At 42.8% G+C, this 13244-nt stretch overlaps 1 protein-coding gene across 4 annotated transcripts in view; it reads right to left on the bottom strand.

Moving 5' to 3' along the window:
* Positions 1–13244, bottom strand: part of ARHGEF6 (Rac/Cdc42 guanine nucleotide exchange factor 6) — a 118031-nt gene that overhangs the window by 19832 nt on the left and 84955 nt on the right. For 2 of the 4 annotated variants that reach the window (XM_066581815.1, XM_066581819.1), the window contains exons 16-17: positions 11282–11437; positions 5965–5985 (exon numbers count right to left, since the gene is read on the bottom strand). The exons of 1 other annotated variant lie outside the window; for it this stretch is intronic. In XM_066581815.1, the coding sequence (XP_066437912.1) occupies positions 5965–5985; positions 11282–11437 (177 nt within the window). The remainder of the gene's footprint in view (positions 1–5964; positions 5986–11281; positions 11438–13244) is intronic. One more of the 4 variants, XM_066581816.1, reaches the window with a different exon arrangement.

Raw genomic sequence — 13244 nt, 5'->3', positions numbered from 1 at the left:
ATCTCTTGCTGGAGGCGGGGTTTTCAAACCCCGTTACTAGCATAAACTGATCTGTCGGTGCTGACAAGTGATCGGAAGCCTGGCCAAAGCTCCAGAGAGCAGCGTCAGGGACCTTGGAATATAACAAGAAGGTGGTTTTCATTCACTGAGAACAAACGGAGATTTTGAAAAAGAGGATACTTTGAAACACAGTATAGAAGAAAGCTGTAAACATTTCTATTATAGAACAATTAAGCTTTATTTACATAATAGCAGAAAAAGAAAATCCTGTTATCTTCCCACAACCATAAATTTGCAACATACAGGATATAAATGACACGTGAAAGCTTTCAGCAGCGTTAATTCTAAAGGGGGTTACAGATGGCTGGGATCCCTTCAATCAAAAGGATTGACCAAAAGAAGCAAAGAATTAAAAACAAATGCAGAGGAACACTATATAACAAAAAAAAAAGAATTAACAGAAACGCTCCTCCTTTTAGCTGTAGAGGTATTCCTATATGATATAGGACATTTGTTAGCAGACTACAGGCTGCTGCTACTTATGCTTTATAGCCTAGCAATGCAGATGCCATCCATAGTACAGGATGTCAATCTACTGAATCTACAAGACAACCACAGAGAGCCTCTGCAGCCTCCTATCTTATTATCAGAATGCTGCCACAACCAAAGGGAAAGTCCTCCTTCTCCACCGCGTTCTCGCATCCTGTTGAATGGCAGAGTTTTTTCAACATTAGAAAAAAGCTACCTTTTAAACAGGATGCAACGAGGTGACTATCCTGAAGCCATTAAAAGTCTATTTAATAAAAAACAGTTCTGGTCATCACCAACATAGAAAGGGGTTCTTTACTGTAAGAGCAGTTAGACTGTGGAACTCTCTGCCTGAGGAAGTGGTGATGGCAAAATCCAAAGAGGAGTTTAAAAGGGGACTTGATGTCTTTCTGGAGAGGAAGGATATTACAGGATATAAATCTTAGGTTAATTGTTAATCCGGGTATATAGGAAGGTAGGAACTATTAGGGGTTGATCCAGGGAACAGTCTGATTGCCATTAGGGAGTCGGGAAGAACTTTTTTCCCCAAAAGGGCTAATTGGCTTCTGCTCTTGGGTTTTTTTGCCTTCCTCTGGATCAACAACACAGGAGGATAGACAGGCTGGACTGGATGGACATTGTCTTTATTCGGCCTTACGAACTATGTTACTATGTATATGTTACTATGTAAACGCGGCAACGTTAAAAAAAAAATCTGCCTTATTTTGTGTCCAGTTGCATCCTGTTTAATGGTAAATGTGTCTAACTAAAAATCTAGACCTTCTAGTAGGATGGAAGATGTGATGTGAACCTTCCTAATTCTCATACTCAGCATTGTTTAGGTAAGTCCCTAATGCACATTGTATACCAGTTCCAAGGAGGAACTTCCCTTTAGGGTGAATGCTAGCATTATAATAACGGCCTTTGAGATTAACTTAACTGTTTTACTGAAAAAACATTCACCAACTCACAAAAGGCCGTGCAGTCACTAAGTCTCACCGCTCACACTACCTTTCATAGAAATGATGTGGGTTGCAAGAATTAAAATAGAATTGTAGATTACTTCTTCTGCCACCATGATTATTGTTTTTATAGTTGTGCCATCTTTGGCTTATAGAATTACACTCATTGTCAGAAAAGATCAAGTGCTTAGAAGGAGTTGTCGGAATGAAACGTGATGTGTGATTGTAACCTTGATATAAGGGATTACCCTATTAGAGCAAAAGGATTATTCATTGCACAAAACTGACCCCTTGAAGGGAGGCTCTAGTACCCTCTTGGGTTGCCTCTAGCCTGGATACAAGATGTGATACAGGCAGGCATGAAGGCTCTAGTACCCTGTTGGGTTGCCTCTAGCTTGGATATGAGATGTGATACGGGCAGGCATGGAGGCTCTAGTACCCTGTTGGGTTGCCTCTAGCTTGGATACAAGATGTGATACGGGCAGGCATGGAGGCTCTAGCACCCTGTTGGGTTGCCTCTAGCTTGGATATGAGATGTGATATGGGCAGGCATGGAGGCTCTAGTACCCTGTTGGGTTGCCTCTAGCTTGGATACAAGATCTGATACGGGCAGGCATGAAGGCTCTAGTGCCCTGTTGGGTTGCCTCTAGCTTGGATACAAGATCTGATACGGGCAGGCATGAAGACTCTAGCACCCTGTTGGGTTGCCTCTAGCTTGGATACAAGATGTAATACGGGCAGGCATGGAGGCTCTAGTACCCTGTTGGGTTGCCTCTAGCTTGGATACAAGATGTGATACGGGCAGGCATGAAGGCTCTAGCACCCTGTTGGGTTGCCTCTAGCTTGGATACAAGATGTGATACAGGCGGGCATGGAGGCTCTAGTACCCTGTTGTACCGGCTCTGGCTTTGCTACAAGATGTGACACAGGTAGGCATGGAGGCTCCAGTACCAGTTGGGCCACCTCTAACTTGGATACAAGATGTGCGAAGGTATTTATATTGTTAATGTTTGATTGTTTTTTTGCAAACAACTGAAAATTTGTAAATTGGGCAAATAAACCGAATTTGCAATGGAAGTTGGATAATTTTGTTTGCAAATGTATCTAGATATTCAGTTGTATTAGTCCCATCCAGCATATACATGTCCAGCGGCAGTTTTGTTCCGATTACATTTACCAGCACAGGCAATAATATATCTGAACATTTACATGTCTCCTGTTGCACTTCGGTGACCCACATATATCGTCTTGGACTAAGATACGGGTATTGCTGTAATTCTCTTTGAATATAAGGCCAAAGTTTGGACAAACTTGAATTTACTTATTAATACGATCTATGGTAACTTTACATTAAAAAAAACAACTTGGCAGACATTGAAATACATTTGGTTTTCCAATTCAGAAAGCAGAAGAGGCCTAAAAGCATAACGGCACAAACATATCAATCATCAAGAAATTCACCATCATAGTAGTCCCACACGTTTACTGACCGGCCCGCTGACTGGATGGCAATGGATTTCTCTCAGAACAAGTATTGCAAAGCATTTTCTTACAGTATTCAAAAAGCAAACAAATTTCTTACTCCGCTTTATAATTGGCAACGCTCTTTGTTAATGCAACATAATGCAGAGGAAAGCAAAGACGGTCGGCAAACACAGCGATAGAACACCACTGAAGCGGAGCCACATGTGTATGCTTCCCGTGGAGACCAATTATTACCCCTACTACATCTTTGGAAAAATCCATTTTAAATATCATCTATTCTTTTCACAACTGCTTCTCAACTGAAGAATGATTGAGTCCAAAAAGCATGTATTTCGCATAAAGAACAAATTTGTCCAATGCATATAAATGACTTTTTAGGATTTATGTTTTACAGTATGAATGCAGCACGAAGTAGACCTTTTTTTTAACGGGCATTACCCATAAAATTAATAAATTCCCTACAAATATAAGTTCCCGAGTCATCCTCTTTTGGGGACATTTTTTTTAGCCATAGACTCAATGGGGTTGACTCAGGCCAACTCCTGTGTATGTGCCCTATTACAGCATATGGACGGCACAGGTATACATGCATTATATTTTTCTTTGCAATTAATATTCCAAAGTTGCTAGGAGCTGGACCCATGGCAATAAGACAACACCCTTAACCCCTTAAGGACCAAGCTGTTTTGTACCTTAAGGACCAGACACTTTTTAGGGATTTTACCCATGTGGCGGTTTTACTGCTCTATTTTTTTTTCCTTTAGCTACCAAAATTATTTTTGCAGCGTTTTTTTCTTCCGTGACATATAGGACTATTTTTTTTATATCTTTTTCACTGACTTTTTTTCCCTTTTTTTTAGTTTTATTGGGGGTAAAAAGCTAAAACAAATCCTTTTAACATTTATAATTTTTTTTTAAATTATTTTTATATTTACACTAAAATAAAGTATGGAAATGGGTTCCTCTATTTGTTTCGGACGTTTTGATATATAGTATGTACGGTTTTGGTTTACAGGGCGCATACGGCGACGGTTTTTGTTGGCGTCTGCTTTGTGTTATTCTCTTTCTTATGTATGTATTATTGTTTTATTCTGTTGTTTTGTTTTACTTATTTATGTAATTGTGTTTTTTACTATCTATGTCCCCCATGACCTCATATAAGACCTCTGGGGGACATTCACATATTTTTTTTTCTTTATTTGACACTTTCCCACTGTAGCTGGGGCGTCCATAGGAGCCCTAGTTACAGGGGAAAGCAACCCCTGTGGTGACATTAGTCACTAGCAGAGCTGCCAGGGTCTAGTCTGACCCTCCAGCTCTGCAGTAGCAGGGAATCCCAGGAGGTCACATGACCCCCCGAGGCTCCCGTAGTGAAAGTACATGATACTTTCACTTTCCCCACTGTATATCGGGGAAGCAGAAGGCAGGAAGGGTTAAAGCTATAGGCTTTCTCCAATTTCTTTCACATTGGATACTTTACTAACGTGTGAATTACCATATCCTGGGACTAACCAACCCTGTATAAGCACAATAACTCTTTTTGTATACTCCTATTTTGTGATGTAACGCTTGTCCGTAAAAGCTTGTTTTCCTAAAAGCTCTAATTCCAAAAGATTGTATTCCTTTGACTAAATCAGAAGCGTCCTGGCCTGATACAGAGCATTGTGTCAATCTGTTACCTTTTGTGCACAAAACTTCTCAATCACAATTTGGACCGTGCAGTGAACGTAAGAGGAGCTCTATTAGATCCCATAGCAGGGTCTACTGACTGTCAAGGGGTTGGGGGGTAGAAGAGAGGTTGAGCACATTAGATCTCAAAGTGACTGATCCTGTGTTTCGATAGAAAGAGGTGACTGGTGAGAATAACAGGTAAAGGTATTCTAGTGCTAAAGGGTTTCCATCAATACATAAAAAATCTGTGTGCTATGCAATTAGGGTTTAGTTACATGGCCCCATATGAAGGCTTGGTGTGGGAGCCATAGAATTAGTGCCACAATTAGATCAGATTCTTTCATGCAATAGCAAGAAAAACTTTCCCGAAAGGTATTTCTTTGTAACAGTGTGCGTTTATGTGCGACTCAAAGTCTACAGAAGACTAGGTCCTTGAGTGAGGTACAGGTTCTCATTTTTCAAACAATGCTCCATAGGAAAAAGTATGCAAAGTGGCTCAAGTGACTCCTCCAAAAAAGTAAGAGCAACCCATCTGCAGACAGACCATTTTGAGGTTCTTCCCACTCATGAGTACAGTGCAGTGCACTAGTTGCATGAACGAAGTACCTTGGATACAACCCAAGAGGGAAGCATATGGGTTCTCATTGAAGAGACACAGTACTGCATCTGAGATGTATCCAAGTCATCTTGTCCAACTAACTAGTACCCTGCTCTGTACTGATGAAGGGAAAGACCCCCGAAACAGTCTGCCTGCAAGTGGGTCACTCTTCCTTTTGGAAGAATCTCTACTTGGCTGGCATGACTACTTTGAAGACTAAGGGTATTTTTACATGGGTCAATAGTAACCCGAGTAATCGTTCAATCAAGCGCTAACGGGTGACTGTCATCCCATGTAAACACAGGAGCCGACAGGGCAAGAGAGCGGAAAATCCCTCATTTGTCGGAGTCACTTGGTTTTTAGCTCACCTGAAAACCAAGTGACTATCGACTGCGTAAGCAGGAAGTCTTTCTGCAATGGTTCCCAATAGCGGTCACCATGCTGCATCTGTTACCCATGTAGGACAGCATGATAACTCCGCAACAACCATACAGAATATTAAAGCTATGAGAGGTTGGCTCGGAGACTTAGATTTCCAGATAACTTTGGGAAATGCTTTTTTTCTTTTGAATGAGCATCTGAATGTATTTCGCTTTGCCGAATTCTGCATTCACTACATCGGGATTGGCGGATATTAAGACAGACAGAAGCGGGAAAACTAAAGGCGAGGGGGAAGAAGCTTTTTTTGATTGCAGCGTAAGATTTTGGTTCTACCCTTACCTTTAAGATATAAGACATCCTCTAAAATAAATATGTAGAAAGAAAAAAAAGAATATATGTAAGAAGAGAGCAGACGAAAATGACAGCAATTATTAAACCACTGATTCCAAGAAAAGTATGCAGTGCTATGAAGAAACGGCTTTCCTGTGTGCTCTGTGGTGTGAAATTAAAGGCGATTCAGCTCTACGCCGTTCAACAGCCTTCCTGTTCTTCCAGGGCGTATGTTCATCTGAGTGCAACATTATGAAACAAAACTTCACATAATCGCTCATCATCCATGTAACAGAACTGACAATGGTTGTAGGCTTAGGACTCTGCAAAAGTCTTGAAGACATACATGGGCACCTAGAGTCCTCTGATGGATAACGGTGTTGAGTTACTAGAAGCACATGTGGATATATAATAATAACATAGGATGAACTCTGGAAGGGTTATTCCCATCATGTGACATGTACATTACAATGATGGTCCATTCCCAGGATAAGCCATCATGTATGAATGGTGGGGTTTCACTCAACGGCAGCCCAGACCATTTAAGGCCTCCTGCACACGGGCAGATTTGCATTGCGAAATCCAGAGTGGGATTCCGCCTCCGGATCCTGCAGCAAATCCAGCCCATAGTATGCTATGAGAATACGCAATTTCCCACCCATGAGCAGATTGCGATTTTCCACTCGCGGGGGAGAAATCGCGGTATGCTGCGATTTTGTGTAGGCTACGCACGGCCGGCTTCCATTGAAGTCAATGGAAGCCATCCATCCCACGGCGATTCTGTACTCATCGCCATAGCATGTGCGGCATCCTCTGTACTGCGCATGTGCGCCGGCTGGCACATTCGCAGCAGAGGAGAAGACTGCTGGACAGGTAAGCTGGGCACCGGGTCGAACTCCGCTGTGGGAATCCTGCATGTGGGGTCCAACCCGCCCGTGTACAGGCGGACAAAGTAAAAAGAACCCAGTGTGGTTGAGCTTCAGTACCAGGTAAAGTCACATGTGTATGGACATTGATGTGCCTGGTATTGCAGTTAAAGTGTTGTTGCCCCTTTGTTCTGTTGATCATTGAAATCCCAAGGGGTGACACCCTCACGGGTCATTCATATGATAGGGTGTCCTACGAACATAGTATGTTGGGCTGGAAAAAAAGACAAATATTCATTCAGTAACTACCCAATGTTGATCCAGAAGAAGGCAAAAAAATAAGACCCCAATGAGGTAGACATCAATTTTCCTCATTTAAGGGGAAAAAAAAAACTTTTCCCTGAGGGAGACAGTCAACGAAAAAAATCTAAAAGGAGATCTGGTAAAAGTAGTAGCACCATTTCTAACAACTTCAACTGTCGCATTGCAATAACAGATTCTTAGTATATGACAAGCATGTGATAGGTTGTCACATGCAGCATCAAATATTACACTTTACTCGAAAAAGTGGAGTATAAAGTGGGCCAAGTGGTGAATTAGACACGGCTGTATACGCAACTCAGAAGGATCAGGAAGAGGAAGAGCTCAACCATTTAGAACGTCCCTTATCTACAAGAATGTTGGGTGGATGAGACCCTCCAGACTCCTGGTGAACAAGGCCAATCTCATGCACTGCCAAGAGTCTGTCCGGCAAAGCTTCAGTCACAGATCACCCTATTTAGACAGATAACCATCTTCCCGTACCAATTTCTGACTATGTTGGTTACTTATTCATACATGTCTTACTTGGAGTGGAAAAGAACAGAACAATGTTGTGTGTGAAGGAGGGAAGTTCTTTTTCTCCTGCCATGGTGGAACTGTGACCATCACAGATGGAAGCACTTGGGCCTGGGGCATCATTGATATATTTAGAGACAATGGGACAAAAGCATAACGACTGTCACTATTTTGGAAGCATTGTGGCCGTTTCCACAATTCTGTCCAGCATGGGCGTTAAGGCATAAACCATGCTATCAGTCAAATGGCCATCTTACAGTACATTCATGTGTTGGAAGTGAAAAGTGCAGGAATGCGAAAGTCAACGTTTGATCTTCTTTTCTGTAAATATGGCAGTCCTTGTTATGAGGCAATGTGACTGTCACTGTACTGGAGGCAATGGGGTCATCAGTGTTATAGAGGTACCTGCACTGTAGCACATTTGCTGTCTTTATTTAGGGGGCACTATGAGTGCCTCAGTTGTTTGGGCACTCTTGCCACCTCACTTTGCTAGACAGAACCTACTTTTTTTTTATTTTGTCATTTCCAAAAAGTATACAAGTCTATCAGATCCCAGGATATTTTCCAATCTCCGTTCTGGTAAAAGCAACTAATTAACCATTAGAGCTGAGTAAGATAGGTCATGAGGTTTGTGTCATCTTTACATCTGCTATGTGTCACATTTCTCCAGCAGACCCCCGATTGATGGCTGATCACATGTGAAGAAGGACCCTCGAGAGAATCCACATCTCACATCTACACTTCAAGGATGCATGCTTGCAATAACAGACAGGAAGTCTGACACTTTCCATAAAATCACATGTGCAATGTTGTCAGCTTCTAGATTATAAAACACACTCTAAGCAAAACTAAATGCGCGTCTCGGGTGACCTTCAAGCACTTCCTGTTATCTAGTTGCACATATCCAGTAACAATCACTCTCCAATTACCATAAAAATAATAATGAAATGTAAGCGCAAAAAAAAAACCACATATACATCTACTTATATTATATCTGTAATGTATGAAATCAACTAACCAAACTACATGCATGTAACATTATGTCACGCATAGGGTGGGACAAATCCTTGAAGCCAAGTAATCAATATGACTCCACACTCACTGCTGGAGTCTAAGGCCCTTTAAGGCCCATTTAGACAGGACGAGTGTCAGGCAAACGATGCCTGACACTTGTCCCCGCACATACTCATTCTCATGCTGCTGCATGGCAGCTAGTATCGCTGGCTCACAGGGGGCGGCTGCAGGAGATTTCACTCCTCGCTCTCCCCTGCCCGTCTCCACTGACTTAACATAGCGGCTGTTCAGTACTGAACGGCTGCCATTTACACTGATCACTCATTGTTCAGCTTATCGTTTATGCTGCATAAAACGATGGACGATGAGCTGAACGGTGAGCGTTCAGTGTACATAGCAGCCGTTCAGTATTGAACAGCCGCTATGTTAAGTCAATGGAGAGGGGCAGGGGAGAGCAAGGAGTGAAATCTCCTCCAGCCGCCTGCTGAAAGCCAGTGATACTACCGTAGCTCCTGTGCAGCAGCATGAGAGCGAGTATGTGCGGGGACAGGTGTCAGGCATCATTTACCCGACATTCATCCCATCTAAATGGGCCTTAACTTTTTGTATTGTTGTCAATTCTTTTTTTTCCCCTAGCATAGTGGTGGTTAACATACACTGATTGGCCACTTTATCAGAGACATCTGTACTTTATGGATGAAGTTTTCCCGTATGAAAATTCAACCCATGACCCCGGAGTGCAGCATAAACGCAAGGGAACAAGATTTCCATGTACCGGCTTCAGTGTAAATCCACATTAGAATAGGAAAATCAAGTGATCTGCGTGACTTCCAACGAGGTCTGGTCATCGGTGCTAGACTAGGCAGGGACAGGTTTTCACTGCCGACCTCATGGCGTTTTCTCATGCCTCGTGGCGTTTTCTCATGCAACGGTGTTGAGGGTATACCGAGAACGGTGTGATCAAGGAAAAACATCCAGCAAAAGGGAATACTGTGGATGTAAGTAACTCGTTGATGAAAGGGTAAGACGAGGATGTCAAAAACTGTTCCGACGAACAGGCAGAGCATGGTCACGCAGATTGCAGTTGGATACAATATTGGTGCACCTACTATTGTGTCCGACTGTACAACTCATCATTCCTTAGCACACATGGGCTGTAACAGCAGCAACCAGATCAAGTGCCATTGCTGTCTAAGGGAAACCGAAAGATGAGACAGTTGGCAAAAGAGTGCAAAACGTGGATCACTGTGAGTTGCCTGGTTAGATAAAACCAGATTTCTGTTGCAGCATGCCGATAGGAGGGTCAAAATTTGGCACAGGCAGCATGAAATGATGAACCCTTCCTGTCAGCTGTGCAGAGCAGTACCTTCATCTAAAATGCGGCAACTACAAAATAGCTATCCTGTCTGCATGGGCCGCCATCCAAGCAGAAAAGAGCTTTCTTTGACAAGTTGCATTCTGTAATGTGCTTTATTTACACCAGGCACTATACAGTAATCTGATGCAGAAAAAACTCACCAACAACAAGTTAGAGGGTTTGTACCAGAATTGACTTATCACCTATCTATAAGGATAGACCCCCACTGATCTTGAGGACAGGGATGCAGTGTACCCTTTCCTTCTCACTGTGGGCTTCCTGCAGCCCCCGCAGTCAGGAGGAAATTAAATGGAGTGGAGGTAACACACACCAGTGCAACCAACACCATTCATTCTTAATGGGACTGGTTGAGATAGCCTAAAGCTAATATTCAGCCATTTCCATCAGCCTCCTGAAATATAGCAGCGGCTCTATTCAATCTGACATCACTGTAGGTGTAAGCCGTGAGCCCATAATGACGAGAAGAGCAGGTCAAGAGACCCCTGTTTGATCAGAGGGGGTCTTAGCAGTGAGACCCCCACTGATCAGACTTTCATCACCTATACCATAGATGCAGGGGCGTAACTATAGAGGGTGCAGGGGATGCGGTTGCACCTGGGCCCAGGAGCCATAGGGGGCCCATAAGGCCTCTCTTCTCCATATAGGGAGCCCAGTACTATGAATAAACCATTATAGTTGGGGGCCCTGTTACAGGTTTTGCATTGGGGCCCAGAAGCTTCAAGTTATGTCTCTGTGCAGCATGGTTTAGGTATGGGTACGGGTACAGATACAGATAGAGGGGGGCCCCAGATTACCTTTTGCATCAGGGCCCCTGAGCCTTTACTTACGCCCCTGCATGGATGGGTGATAAAAGTCTATTCTGGTACAACCCTTTTAAGGAATTCCAATTAATGAGGTTGCCTAAAATATAATTTCATGCAGCGCCAAGGAGTCGGGATGCTTCATAGCTTCAGCTTTTTCTGATCTTTGTCATTACTGAGCAGTAACTTCTAGTAATTCTGATGTAATTCTGTACATTTACCACTTCAGCGAGATGTATATATACTGCTTTACATACTAATTTGCTAACTCTGGTCAGGGTGTGATAACCATTATGGGTTTGCAACCCATTAAAACTGCAAACACATACAAATAGCAAAACTGAAGTCACAAGCTGCATTTGACTAAATGTCATTGTGTTCGGCTATAGACCTGTGAAATAAACTATTCTGCTAGCTGTAAACTTCCTTACCTCTTTATAGCCGAGTGCAGCGGAAGGTCTGAGCGGAGGGGCTGGCCGGAGGCAACTCAGAGTCCAGGTTTTATAGATTTTAGGAGGTTCCAAGGGGCCGCGAGGAAGTACCGAAATGGTGTGATGAGAAGGAGGGGGGTTCTTTCTATCTGTGAACTGACATTAAATACAATTAACAAGCCAACATAACTATTTTAATTAAACAAATGCATCATCAAGAATTCATCCAATTGGTTTGTCCATTTAAGGCAGCGCTGTATGCCAAGTGTGCCCGTAGTTTGTAATTCACTAGTGTAGTAATTAAAATGGGTTGTCCATTTTGAATAACTCCATTTTATTGGATGGATCCCCCACCAATAAGGTTATCACAAGGTATGTGGGTCTGTAAAGCAGTTCTTTGCATATCCTAGTGGCCAGGACTTTTAAGGGGCTGCAGTGCTAAACTCACACTGCAGCCCCTTCAAAATCCACTCTAATGAAATATATAGCAGATCTGGGAGTTTCCTAAAGAATTTTTCAGGGTCAAGGATAAGTGAACACAGTGACCAAAACTGCTCCCTGAATGGCTTTAAGGAGTGGATAATGTGACCAGACTTTATTATGTCAAACAGGACCGGGTTTCGGAGGAGATCCTCCTTCTCTAAGCCTCAGACATATATGATACACCAAACCACAGCAACACTTATATACATAGAAAAAGCCTCCACCCACTAATCAGCGGTATATGAATAGATTACGTGCATGAATCATTGGAAGATAACTCACTATTAAATCATTCTAAGCATCACAAAGATCCTTCGGCAGCACATGTCGGCCTACCTCCCATTACAGAGGAAGATACTTATTGGACTGCACCAGCCTGCAGCTAAACGCATGCACACTGTCCTGGAAGTGGCCGTGCACCAAAACGACATGGGTTACCCAGGCAATGAGATGTGGAAGACATTGCAACCAAAGGATCCACATATTTCAAACCTATTACTGATTGTAGGGGTGATATATTTAACAGGTGTAATATAAAAAGGATCCAAAATCCTTGTCATGTACTAATGCTGTATGGCGTGATACACTGTGTTTCCCATAGCTACTCTGTACACTAGACCTATGTTTATTGATGTGGGTTCTCAGACAGAGTGGTTTGTCTCATATACTGAAAACCACATCTACACTGACATACCCGTATACATATTACATGGTGGATATATTACATCAGTGGGGCAGTTTTTAAAATTGTCGAGGGCAAAAAATCTCCCCTGTAACTGTACTTTTTTTTTTAGTAGCCACCTTTGCATCTAGGAGTCTTACATCTCGAACTAACTTTTAACGTGTCCCAATGACCATCAATTCTGCATGTCATGGACCGAACACATAAGTTGCTAGGAGCTATAACATTCTTAAGCGTTTCAGGCTCTCCTAAAGACCATTCTGGGGCGACTTGGATTTTTTTTCCTTTTAGAAAAGGATCATTACTTAAAATGGACCAATTCTTCTCTAATCTATTTTATATAACCTTACAGGAGTCTGTATGGGGATTCAAAATCCCCCATATAGAAATCTGCAAAACTAGGGGCAAACCGAGTGCCCATAGCAGTGCCCAAAGTTTGCAAATTAGTATCAGATTGAAACATAAAAAAATTACACTTCAAAATAAACTTCATATTGTCAAGAATAAGGGCTCATGTCCACGGGCGGGTTTGAATTCCGGGATCCGCGTGGTGTACTGGCACGGATTATCCGGAGTTCAAGCTGCCCATAGACAATCATGGGTGCCCGCAGCTTAATTTAAGCTTTCACTCTGGGGAAAAAAAAATTAAAAAAAAAAAATCTCCATTGCGCATGTGCGGGGGAAGGGGCACGCCGGCCAGCACGGAGGAGACAACGGACAACCCACACGCATCCAGACTGGTAAGTAATGTCCTCATGCTGTGGGCATGGTGGGATCCCGCCCACGGAACCCGACCCG

Source organism: Eleutherodactylus coqui, chromosome 10 (assembly GCF_035609145.1).
Source record: "Eleutherodactylus coqui strain aEleCoq1 chromosome 10, aEleCoq1.hap1, whole genome shotgun sequence".
Taxonomy (NCBI): domain Eukaryota; kingdom Metazoa; phylum Chordata; class Amphibia; order Anura; family Eleutherodactylidae; genus Eleutherodactylus; species Eleutherodactylus coqui.
Note: the sequence above shows the minus strand (reverse complement) of the source record. Positions and strands in the feature narration are given on the sequence as shown.